Source organism: Castor canadensis, chromosome 7 (genome assembly GCF_047511655.1).
Source record: "Castor canadensis chromosome 7, mCasCan1.hap1v2, whole genome shotgun sequence".
In the NCBI taxonomy this organism is placed as follows: Eukaryota; Metazoa; Chordata; class Mammalia; order Rodentia; family Castoridae; genus Castor; species Castor canadensis.
Window position 1 is genome coordinate 63,619,126 of NC_133392.1, and position 12,553 is coordinate 63,631,678.

The 12,553-nt window shown below is 50.2% G+C and overlaps 2 protein-coding genes across 40 annotated transcripts in view; both read right to left on the bottom strand.

Moving 5' to 3' along the window:
- Positions 1-9: 9 nt before the first annotated feature.
- Ndst2 (N-deacetylase and N-sulfotransferase 2) lies at positions 10-9,928 on the bottom strand. Of its 11 annotated transcripts, XM_074079163.1 has the most exons (16): positions 9,387-9,926; positions 8,693-8,825; positions 6,459-6,667; positions 4,965-6,295; positions 4,695-4,782; positions 4,242-4,396; positions 3,870-4,055; positions 3,374-3,502; positions 3,060-3,242; positions 2,530-2,626; positions 1,937-2,060; positions 1,619-1,793; positions 1,251-1,421; positions 1,049-1,158; positions 748-868; positions 10-652 (listed from the first exon to the last, which is right to left on the bottom strand). In XM_074079163.1, exons 4-16 carry the CDS (start codon positions 5,967-5,969, stop codon positions 527-529), a joined length of 2,670 nt encoding a protein of 889 aa, XP_073935264.1. In that variant the 5' UTR covers positions 5,970-6,295; positions 6,459-6,667; positions 8,693-8,825; positions 9,387-9,926; the 3' UTR covers positions 10-526. The 11 variants fall into 11 exon arrangements, with proteins under 11 accessions (XP_073935264.1, XP_073935267.1, XP_073935263.1 ...); XM_074079166.1 differs by lacking the exon at positions 6,459-6,667 and having other exon boundaries at positions 8,733-8,825; positions 9,482-9,926; XM_074079162.1 differs by having other exon boundaries at positions 6,459-8,825; positions 9,482-9,926.
- A 279-nt stretch (positions 9,929-10,207) lies between these two features.
- Positions 10,208-12,553, bottom strand: part of Camk2g (calcium/calmodulin dependent protein kinase II gamma) — a 60,108-nt gene continuing 57,762 nt past the window's right edge. For all 29 annotated transcript variants that reach the window (XM_074079200.1, XM_074079192.1, XM_074079204.1 and 26 more), the window contains one exon: positions 10,208-12,189. Coding sequence is in view for 1 of the 29 variants with exons in the window: in XM_074079204.1 (XP_073935305.1) it covers positions 12,128-12,189 (62 nt within the window). In the remaining 28 variants the exon portion in view is untranslated. The remainder of the gene's footprint in view (positions 12,190-12,553) is intronic.

Here is a 12,553-nt window from a genome sequence, read left to right on the forward strand (position 1 = left end):
AGGCAGACAAAACAGAAAAATAAGGATGTTTATTAAGGACATTTCTAGCCCAAAGCAAGGGCTCATACTCAGCTCTAAGAGCCACTGTCCGACCTCATCCCCATTCAATGTGAATGACATTAGGGAGGCCGGGCCACAGGTAGATCCCACTGCCTGACTAAAGCGGCCACGGCAAGGCGGCACTCCCATAGCCAGGTATAGACAGAAACACTGCTGGGGATGAAGAGGGAAATCATTGGACTAATACATTCCTCTACACTCTGGACCCTCTTATGCCTCCTCACCTCCAAAGTTCATGGGTCAAAGGTACCTAGTACCATAATATGGGGTTCCAAGGGAAGCCCCTTTATTAGGCCCCAGAGTTGTGGGAAAGGGATGCCCTTCCTTTCTCAGCCATCCCCGTCCTGAGGGCCACTGAGGTAGGAGGGGGAGGGGTCAGGCCACACTAATCCCCCTTGTGGGCCCTGCTCTGGGCTTGCCCCTGAGGGAAGCAGGGGGCTTTTTGCTGGTAAGGGAGGCTGGGACATCAGCCCACACTGGAATGCTGCAGTTCTTCCCGAAGCCATGAGGGGATTGGCTGTCCAAGCCGGCTCAGCAGCTTCGACAGCTCCACATTATGGTTCCGGAAAAAATCCGTAAGGAAAAGGCGGGACTGATGGAAGAAAAATGGAGGGAGAAACAAACAGTAAGGAGTGGGACAGACTCAGACCCTAGAGATGGAGCAGTACCCAGCCAGGTTTTACTCACCTCTATGTCCATGTCTGGGTACCTCCGGCCTTTACTTTTGCCAAGACAGCGAGTCTTACCACCTTCAAGACCCTGGCACCAAAATCCTTTATCTTCATCAAACCTGCTCAACAGGACCAGGCTGTTAGGTGGCAGGGAAAAGAGATATTCAAACCCCCAAAAATGCAACACCACCCCTTCCAACCCATAGGGATATATGTCTCTCCTTGTGAGATGATAAATCCATGTCTATTCCAACAGATATGACAACCTGCTTCCCCATTTTCCCCAGACATTCCTCCCCTGGGTCATGCTCTCCCACCTGAGGGTCCGTGTGTAGTTCAGAAAGGGTGTGATACCCAGGAACTTCTGGATGCTCTCCATTGAGGCTGCTGGGTTGGTACGCAGCTCCTGCCCATCCACAATCAGCAACTAAAGGGACAGGGATGTGGTTCCCTCTGTATTCCTAAGCATCTGGGCTGAAGGGAAGGGGAACCCCAGTGAGGACTTTTGGAGGGTTGTACCTGTCCAGAGGGGTAGTAAGTCAGCCAGCGTTGCAGATGAGTAGAATAGTAGCCTGGGACAAGACAGCGGTTCTGCAGGGAGCGAAGTACCAGAGGGGCCTGGGTAGAGGCTGAAATCACCTGGTAGAAGGTATAGTTCAGAGCGACTGGGTCTCCATGTGCTCGCTGGTGCTAAAGGAGAAGGAGCAGGAAAGGAAGGGACTGGTGATTTGATAGAATTATTCTGCCCTTATGGTCTGGTGACGGCATAAGCACCACTCTCCAAGGCACTAGTTTAGTTTTCCTGTCCTCATTCATTTCTCTCTCTAGCAGTCACCACCTCCCCAACTCCCCCTTAAGATCCATTTTGTCCCTAGCTTCAGGCAGACCTGGTACCAAGAGTAGGCCCTGTCAGCCGGGTTGGTGAGCACAGTGATAATCTTGGCTCGTGGCAGAAGGGCAGCTCCTCGCCGTGGTACAACCTCTGAGTCAAAGTAAGTGGCACTTTTTTCAAACAGAAAGTCAGTGCTGGCATTGGAAGGGACAGGGAAGAAGTCCATGTACCTAGGAAGTAGCAAAGAGGAAAGGCACAGAAATTTTCAGAATGAAGAGGCCAGATATCTATGTGTTGGCAGAAGATGGAGTAGGGTTATTTTTGGAGAAGGAAATATTCCCCTGAGAAGCATTCAAAAGGGTCCCAATCTCACCAGTCAATACCCTTGTGGTAATTAGGGCCATTGAAAAACTGAATCTCCTCAAAGGTGCTGGGGCTAGGAAAACTGCTAGTCACAGCTGGATGCAGGCTCAGGAAGAAGTGAATAGCTGTGGTACCTAAGTGGGAGAGAAAGACCAGGGCAATATGGGAAAAAAGCCAGTTGAACTGCATGAGTTTGAAGGAAGAAAACAATCACTTTGGGTAGTGAAATCCCTTTTGGCCAAGCTACAGTGAGAATAGGAAACCCTGAGAGAGGCCCAAGAAAGGATTAAAACAGTGGCTCTCAGTCTTGACTGTTTTATCAAACTCACTTGTGGGTCTTTTAAAAACTCTGTAAGTGGGGGACTGGGGCATAAAGCTCAGTGGTAGAGAACTTGCCTAGCATGTGCAAGGCCCTGGGTTCAATCCTCAGCACTACAAAAAGAACAACCCCTCCCCCAACTTTACAGATTATTCTGATATATGATAAAAGAATCCCTGTCTCAAGAACTGTATTAATGAGCAATGGGTATGAGAAGGGAGTTCTTTGGCAAAAGGATTCTTTGGGTTAAGGCAGAGTGAATGGTTGGTTAAGGATGATTTTACCTGTCTTCTGGGGTCCCACAATGAGGAACTTGGGAAGCCGATCACAGGTTTTCTCCTTGGACCAGATATCTTTGTGCCTCTTATCATCACAGGGATTCTGACGGCAAGGCCAAGAATCTGGTAAGGCCTAATCTTTTAAACTTACACACACACACACACACACACACACACACACACACACACCACCCATACCTGCCAAAGTGCGCACACACACACACACACACACCACCCATACCTGCCAAAGCGCGCGCGCACACACACACACACACCACCCATACCTGCCAAAGCGCACACACACACACACACACACACACCACCCATACCTGCCAAAGCGCACACACACACACACACACACACACCACCCATACCTGCCAAAGCGCACACACACACACACACACACCACCCATACCTGCCAAAGCGCACACACACACACACACACACACACACACCACCCATACCTGCCAAAGCGCGCGCGCACACACACACACCCACACACACACACACACCCACCCACCCACCCACCCCCATACCTGCCAAAGGGGGCTTCGCTCCTGAGGGAAAAGTTCGAAGTACTTTTGTGCGAGAGGGATGGGAGGAAGGGTCTGTAAGCGCAGGCGTGTCCAGCACTGGAGGAAGCGCACCAGGCTCTCAAAGGTGTACAGGCCTAGTCGATCATTCCCGTAATTGGAGAGATGGGTCATAAAGATGCTGATCTGCAAGGGGGTGCGGGGATGTCAGGTTTGGAGCAGCTATCCCACGTCAGGATGAGCCTCAGTGAGTAAAAGTCCTACCCTACAAACACTCTGGCTCTCCAATCTTCCAGCCTTTCCTCTTGGTACCTTACCGGATTAAGCAGCACTGTCAGAAAGAGCTCTCCACCTCGGATACTCCGGTCTAATTCACGAGAGCCTCCAGGATACTCATTATAGAAGATTGTGTGAGTGAAGAGGCCACACGTCTGTCTGGGGAGAACCTGGAGGGAAAAGAACAAGGGACAGATGAGATTTGAAAGGTAGAATGTGGCCTGGAGGCATGGCTCAAGCAATAGAGCGCTTGCCTGGCTAGTGCGAAGCCCTGAGTTCAAACCCCAGTACCACCAAAGTAACAAAGAAAGGTAGAATTTTGGAAGTAGATGAAGAACAGAAGTCCTGAGACACTGGGATTCCCAGTGTGAAGTTATAATAATAAAACTCTTATGTACATTATGGCTTTTCATAATGATTTTTATCCTCTAGCAGTGGACAAACTTGGACGGGCAGTTGACAAGCCATAGGTCAAGACAGGCTGGAGGATGTCTAAATGTGGGAATCTGATTCAAGTTTTTAGCATGAGCGCCTCACCATGATGCCACTGTGAATGAAGCCACGGCGGTAGCGGGCAGGGCGGAGATGGGGATACTCCTCAGTGCTGGTCACCTGTATGCCCCACACAGATTTCCAGGCCTCATAGAGCTGCGTGTGGATGGGGTACACGCCCGAGTGGTGGGGTGCCACAGCGTATCCCAGGTCCGTGGGAATCCCATGCTCCTGGGAATGGCATAGACTCTCACCAGGACCTGGTGAGGTTTGGGGAGTATAGGGTAAAGAGGGTGGGGATGCCTCCACAGAAAGAAAACTGGAAAGGGTAGGGAAAGGGTATCCCATTAGGGGAAGGTTGAAAAGGAAGCATTACTTCTGGGAGAAAGTATGGGGAAAGAGATCCAAGAATCTCACCAAAGCAAACTGTTTGTTGAGCCTCATCTGGTCAGCCAGCACGGAGCGATTGTGGAACAGGTGTGGCTGCATGTGGCTCCACATGTGGGGGAACCACCAGAACTCTTTGCGGTGCTTCAGCAGCATGTCGTCCCCTGCATCCTCCTCCTCTGTCCCTATGACCACACACTGACCGCTGACCACAGCCAGTCAGTCCTATGTCCTTTGTAACAACACTGATCTCCTTCCATCCTTGGAACATTACTGACCCCTGCCCACCCAAGGTTTTCTATTTGCCCCTCTGTCAAGTCACTCTCCAGCCACCCATTCTAAATTCAAGCCCATCTCTAGCTCCTCAGAGCACTCTGACCCCAAACCTTGCCCCTTTCTCCAATCTGTCTGCCCAGGGAGGTGAACAGTGAAGGGAAAGATCAAACTAAGATTGCTATCTGAAGGTGTAGGAAATAAGCTCACCAGTATGGTAGAACTTGCCCGAGAAGCCCAGGTTGAAGGTGAAGTTGGGGACTAAGGTCCTGAGTTTGTTCTGAGTGGTCAACAGAGCCTGGGAAGAGTAGCACAGATATGAGAAATCAAGAGAGAGCAGACTGAGCAAGAGATTTACAAAAAACTCTTCCTGCCTTCAAAGGACAAGGCAGTGTATCTATGGCAAGCTCAGAAAAAGGCATGGAGTCTGACAGGCAAGAGCTTCAACATCTAAGAAAAATTTAAGGGAAAAAGACTAACCTCGACATCAGCCACCTTCATGCGGGTACCTTCTTTGCCCACAAAGATGTCATCAATGTCTACCAAGATATAGCGGTCAAGGTCCAGGCAGAGGCGCTTGCCAGTGAGGTATGCGACAGCGTCAACAAAAACAAGTTTGTGCAACCAGAAAGAAAGACCATGGCCAAAAAGTACACGCTGGATGCCATCATGAAGCCCCAAGTCCTGTACCACAGTGGGAAGGCGGGCCCGACGAGGCACTGGTCCTGGCACAGGGGGCTCAGCTGGCCTAAGGTTGGCAAGAAGCACTGGTTCATATGTGCTATGATTGGATTGGAAGATGGTCCAGTCATCACCAGGCAGTGGTCCAGGCTCCAGGCGGCTAGGGCGGGTGAGATGCAGTAGTGGGGCAGAAGGATTCACTTGGTAATCCCGGAGCCCCAAATTTGAGTGTAGAAAAATGGGAAAGCCCTTAAGCTGGGCACTCAGTAAACTGTGCTCATGGGCTCGGAAAAAGCCAATGATGCCCACACCATATTCCACACAGTACCGGTCTAGCAGTTCCCGACTCCAGGCATCCAGGTTGACATACTTAAGCAGGTTCTCATAAATGACCAAGACATAGCGGCCACGGGCATTATCAGTCAATGTGGGCATGTCCCCTCGGCCAGGTGCCAGCTCAGTGCTATAACGAAAACGACTAGACTCCAAGATGGCCACTATCTCTTGCCCCAGCTGTGAGTATGCACTCTCCACAAACACAAGGACCACTGGTTCAGTTCGAGCTGTTTCTGGAGGCCTGGGAGGCTGAGGTGGGACTGGAGGTCGTGCAGGGCCAGGGCCAGCTGCCCCACTGCTGCTGCAGTCTCCCAATGGCAGGGGTAGAGGTTCCTTGGCCTTGGGGCTGGTGGACACATAGTAAGCCAGGAAGCCCATGGAGCCAAGGCTGAAAGCGATCAGCAGCAGTATGAGGCGGTGCAGTTCCAGCTGCCGAGCTGGGCGTACCACCTTCCACAGCTGGAGCATGGCGGGGGGGGGGGGGGGGGAGGACGGAAATGAGGGATGGGGACCACCTCAGAGGATGGGAAGGTGGGTCTTGGAAGGGTAGGGTAGGAAAACAGGGGAAAGGGATTCCGTCAGGATCAATTCCCTGAAGAGGTGGAGACAAGTTCTCTTATTATAGGGCAGAGAAGGTAGAAGGAGCAGCAGGGAGTAACTAGACAGAGTCCACTGATCTCAGGTCACCATGGCCCCGTGGCCCATGGCTTCAGATGGCAAATATAGATCCCTTGGTTCTGGTGGAGCTCCTCACATGAGAAGTTAGCAAAGTTCACAAGCTTGGTTCCCACAATCTGTAAGGCAGACAAATCAATGGATTAGTTCTTCCCTTGAAAGTATGTTATTAATCCATTCTCTTACCTTCTGCTCACAGGATGATTCTTAAAAAAAACAAGAACAAAAACAAAAAATGAAACAAAACAAAACAAAAAACTCCCTACAGAGAAGAACACATACCTTAGTTTTATAGCTGTTCCCTTTTTTAGAACACCCAAATGAATGTCCAATTTCCACTAAGCTCAAGCTGGAGCAATAAGTGTATTTAAGTGCTGGAACAGGTATCCACAGAGGCCAAGTAGCCTGGGAGGCTGAAAACAGGCCTGTACTGAAAGGAATTCCTATCCCGTGACTGACGGGTTGGCCAGTGAGCAAGAGCTGTGGTCTTTCTGTGAGGAAGGGATGAAAAGCCCCGTAAGTCTCATGGCCCAGTGAAATATCAGATAGGAGGAAACTCACGAGTCTGTTAATCTTCTCCATCAATCAAACCCAACATCATATCCCACAGCACTAACGAACTTGCAGTCATGTGAACACTATCGTGGGGGACTGCAAAAGGAAAGAGAAATGGTGCTAGGTAATCATTTTAGGCAAGTGCCCTACCACTTAAGCTGTATCTTTTTTGCTTTAGGTTATTTTTTAAGATAGGGTCTCACTTTTTGCCCAGGCTGGCCTTAGACCACAATCTTCCTACCTAGTTTCCCACATAGCTGGGATGACAGGCACATTTAACCATGCCCAGTTTGTTGATTCTCGTATTTTCTATCACTTTGTGTGATTTTTTTTTGGGGCGGGGGAGGGCAGTACTGGGATTTTGAACTCAAGGCCTTCTGCTTTGCTAGGCAGGTGCTCTACAATTTGAGCCATTCTGCCAGCCATGTCTGGTTTGTTTTGTTGAAATGCAGTCTCACCAACTTTTTGCCCTGGCTGGCCTTGAATTGTGATCCTCTTGATCTCCATCTCCTGAATACTGTTGACTACAGGTGTCAGCCACTGTGCCTGCCCCATTCTATTAGCTCATGAACCCAAAACTTGGAGACTCTTTTTCATTGTTTGTCAAAAAACTACCTACCACTTGCTCTTCACCTCACTTGTGCCAGAGTCAAGAAAGAAGATAAAAATGTAGCCCCAGAGCAGGCCACGTCACTAGGACTTGTGAAAAGCCAGAAAGTCCTCTCCTTATTCACTCTAGTTCTCCTTCCTAATGTAGGTACTATATCCCCATTCTTGAATACTCCGGAGGGCTCCTGAGCTAGTCTGGAAAGACATGAGGGACTGAGTTGATACAAAAAACAGTGAATTGAATGGTGGATGATGACAGAGGGCAACAGAAACTTAAGTCATATCCGACTAAAGAGAAAGAGTAAGGGTACTATGATCAGAAAGGTTTTAAGGACACCTACTTGAGTTTTTTTTTTTCTTAAACACATTGCTTCTGGCACTCTTTTTACCTTCACCACTCCTACTAACACTGGCAATTCCTCTCTACCCCTGTATACACATTTCAGCAGTGGTTAGGCAGAGACAGGGTCCTTCAGAATTGAGCTGATTTAAGAAGCATTCAACTTTGGCCTGGGTAAAACTGATTGACATGAGAAGAGTTGGGAGAGAATGAAAATTGTGACAGGGCCTGGAGTTGTAGCTCAGTGGCCCAGCACATGGTTAGCATGTGTGAGGCTGAGTTCAATCTCTAGAACCAAACAAAAAAAGAAAGGAACAAAAGAAAGGAAAGAAAGACAGATGATGGGAAGAGGGAGGGAGGGAGAGAGAGAGGAAGAAAGAAAGAGAGAGAGCGAAAGATGATGGGAAGAGGTGACTCCTAACAATTAGAGGAAACTTAAGGGGAAAACACAGTAATGAAAAGTCACTGAAAGCAAGTTGACACTTTGGGTATATCACCCATGTTAATAATATTTATTGAGAGCTTAGTATAGCATCTATCAAACATTCTTCCAAGAGTTTTACATATACAGATGACTCCTGACCTGGGATGGTTCAGTTTACAATGGTACACAAATGATAAGCATTCAAATTGTTTTGTGTTTTGGTGCTGGGGCTTGAACTCAGGGCCTCGTACATGCTATGCAAGTGCTCTACCCTGGAGTTATCACCCCATTCTCTCAAATTTTGAATTTTGTTCTTTTCCTAGTCTGGCAGAATTTCTTATGAGGCAGTGGTGGCTCCCAGTCAGTCACATGATCAGGTTCAACTGACACTCTACAGTGTACTATGTTGCTAAATTATCATGCTTTATATGCTAGGTGTATTACATGCATTCTTCATTTAGCATGTCTTCAGTTTATGAGGGATTTATCAGGATGCGACCCCATCAGAAATCGAGGAGCATCTGTATTTAATTCTCACACCAGCCCTAAGAGATAGGAATGAAGTCGGTACTAATATTCCCATTTTACCCATGAGTAACTTGAGGCTCAGAGAAGTTTGGTAACTTGCCAGGAACACACAGCTCAGTCAGTAGAGGAACGGATTCAAAGTCAGGTCTGTCAAGCTCCAGAGCCCATGCTGTTAAGGATTTTAGCTTCATACCTAGAAGCAGCAGCAATATTTAGGGAAGGTGTGATGAAAGAACTACTGGGGTGGGATGATATTTAGGAAAGGTGTGATGAAAGAACTACTGAGGTAGGATGTGGGGTAGGAAGCGTGTGTGCGTGTGTGTGTGTGTGTGTGTGTGTGTGTGTGTGTGTGTGGAGCTGGGAGAGCAATACTAACAGGGACGGGGAAGGCTGGGGCTTTGGGCCCTACACCCGGTCAACAGCAGAGCTATTGCTGGGAGTGGGGGGCAGAGGGGCTCACGGATGGAGAGTCCTTGTTGGGGGAAACGGGGTCACTGGTGGGGAGCGCACGAATGGGAGCGCTAAAGGGGAAGGGGCAAGGGTGCGGTGCGGGGACTCCGGGTGACACCCCGGCGGCACTGGACTGGAAGAGCCCGAGGGGATGAGGGAGCCTGGATCTGAGGAAGGCACACTAAGCGGAATGAGGCAACTAAGAGGGAGGCTGGTGGCAGGGACACAGAGTGAGGGGCAGGCTGGGCCCTGCCGAGGGGCCGCCCAGGACGACCCTATGGGTGGTTATGGTAGCAACACTCACGGGAAGTCTGCAAGGAGAGGAACTGCAAGCGGAGTCATCCTGAGCCGGGGGTGGTGGGGGTGGGGGGGTGTTTGCTCTCCTCAAGGGCGGCTCACCCGGCGGAGTGGGCGGCGTCCCCGCTGTCCCCGGGCTCCGCCGCGTCCCGGGGCTGCCCGGGTTCCCTGCTCTCGGGGCCTCGGGCCGCGTCGCGGCGGCTCCGCCATCTCCGAGCGAACGCTCTGCCGCAGCCGGGCCCAACCACCGCTCCCACCGAGGGGGAGACAGCGCGCTGCTGCTCGCAGCACTCGCTCAGGTCGCCGCAGGCTCCAGCGCGGTAGCCCCGTGACCGAGGTGCGGAGGAAACCAAACAGCTCTCCACAACGCTCCGCCGAGCTGCGGTCTCCAAAACGGCCGGCTCCGCACCCTGCGTACAGAAGTGCACCCCTTTCTCCCCGCCCGGTGGCACAATCTGGCGAGCGTAGGGCGCCGCGGCTACTGAACAGGGGCGGGTCCAGGATACGGGTTTGTCCACTGAGCCTAGCGGAGGGGGAGCCAGGTCGGCCCACTGAAGGCGGGGGTGGGAGCGGAGCTTGTCTGGGACGCAGGTGGGAGGGTTGGGGGGGGCGTGGGGAAGACCCTCAGCCCACCACTGAAGAACCCACGTGCTCCCCGCCACCCATACCCGCTCAGCAGCCCGGGGAACCTGGGAGTGAGTTTATGAAGTTTTTTTCTAAAGGCCCAGAAAGGGAGTAGGGGAAAACAACTCTCCATCTGAAGCACTGGAACTCAAGCTACTAAAATCCAACCCCTGGCCATAATCCTCCAACAGCAGTAACACAGTGAACTGTTTAGTTATTTTATTAAATATCTTCAAGGTTTCATTGTAACAAAGCTATGAAGGGTCTACCAACATTCAGAACAAACACTATTTTTAAATTATTTTTATCATGCAAAAATTCTGCATCAAATGCCTCCCACTTCCTGTTTAAAAGGTGATTTTTAATAGTCTATTGTCTATAGATGCTGACATTAGCCCCAGAAGAGGAGTAAGAATGCTAAGAAGTGGGGCTGGAGCAGCCATAAGAAGCTATGGGTCTCAATGAACTATAAGACCATTTGTCTTCAAGCCAGCAAAACCAAACCCCATGGTGAAGTTATCTGCGAGCTGGTACTGCAGGGTGCAGGGCAGGAAGGGGCTGGGGTCCAGGGGCTGGGGCATGCATGAGGTGCTCGAGGAGCCTGTCTAAATCCAAGCACCAGCACCCAAGTTTGCTCTCTTCTCAGCTGGCTCCAAAGTCACCTATAACGTTCCCTCTTCTGGCAGCTCCAGCGCCTCCTGAAGGTAGTCCAGGGAGCTGCAATCTGCCCACTCCCCTCCCGTCCCCCACAAAGTGCAGATACTTGTGCAGAGAAATATGCAGTTGTTTTGGGGGAAAACCAAGGCCATAACAAATCGCTCCTCCACTATATTCTCTTTTATCTGCTTAGGATATAGATCTTTTTTTTCCTAGAATGGAACTCCTTGAGCAGAGAGGGACAATGAATGTGGAGCCTTGGCTCTGGACACCTTTTTTGGGTACATGCAATGGAAGGGGTGATGCCCATGCAGATTGTCCAGCAGTAAGTCTATACTTCAGTTGGTCAGTAAAGAGCCCTCTTTAAAGAAGACATTTCTCACTGGAGTAGTCAGTTCAATCTCAAAGATAGGGAAAGAGATGGGCGTGCAGCAAGGGAAGAGTAAGAAGGGAGGCAGCCCTGAGGGCAGCCTGAATGCATAGAAACAACCACCTCTTATCCTGCTGTCTCACTCCTCCCATCACGCAGGGGCACTTGGCAGAGGGCTCAGGCCCAAATGAGGGTCAGCATGGGGACCACCACCATGAAAAGGCAAGATAAAGATGGTCCAGGTCAGCACAGAAACAGAACTGCCAAAGGTGGCAAGGGGAGCTCTGACCAGGATCTGGCTCTCTCCTTGCTGTTATTAAGAAACAAACATGAAGCAAAGCAGTAACCCCTCTCCCTTACCAGCTGCAGGGATCAGGGCTCGATATCAGGGCCCACGTGCATTTTGCATCCTATAGAAATGGATGAGTGAGTGCATATCATACTTAACACGAGGTTCCTCATTGGCTTCCTTGCGGACACATTTCTGCAGCACCAATTCTCTTCCCTTCTACACTAAATAGAACAGTACAGCAAAGTTCGGACTCTCAGGCTGAGACTACTGCTTCTTAGCTGCCTTCACAGCTGGCTGGGAGCTCCGCCTTCTCTCCCAAGTAGGTCTGATGTCCATGGTGTCTTTGTCATCAGCCTTATTCTAGGTGCCTATGCAGGTTCTGAAGTAGTTCACTCCTAGACCTGGGATAAGCAGGCCACCTCAAGGGCTGCAAACACATCATGGCCCCCAACGCTCTGTCAGAGTCCTTGCCTGGTCCCCCTGAGTCCATGGGGGCCTGCGGCCCAGTTCACCTCTTCAGGGCTGGTGGGTGAGCCCCACTGTTCATGCCAGGATGGGCATCACACAAACTCCTGCCTTCTTGCCAGCCCAAGGGCTACTGGTGGTTTTTAAACGCATCATGGTATGGATTCCTTTTTTTTTTTTTAAACAATCTTTTTTCTCTTAAATGTAAAAAACACCTTGGTACAGCAGAGACAGACACGAAGGGCGGGCGGGAGGGCTGCATGCAGGGGCGTGCATTGGCTGCTGCCGCTTTGTAATTTAATTGTTTTAAACCTCAAACGAACAGGACTGCCGCTGTCACTCAGGCCCTCCAGAGCCACTGGCTGCAAAGGTTCGACCTCCAGCTGGAATCTCCTAATGCCCCTGTCAAACAGGACAGAAGGTGGTAACAAAATAGAGGACAATGAGCACACAGATGCTCACTGGAGCATCCTGGGACTTAAGCACACTACACACATGACCACGTCTGCCTGAGAAGGTGGGGGATGGGGAAGAAGCTAATGTTTAAATACATTATCTCAAATCTGAAAATGTATTATGTGCTTTACATATACTGTTTTATGTACTCCTCACAAGTTCAAAGAGGCACGTACCATTCTTTCCTTTTTTTTTTTTTTTTTTCTGGTAGTACTGGGGTTTGAACTCAGGGCCTTTCATTTGCTCTACCACTTAAGCCATGGCTCAGCCTTCCTTCTTTTTTGACAGCTAAGGAAACAGGCTTATAGAG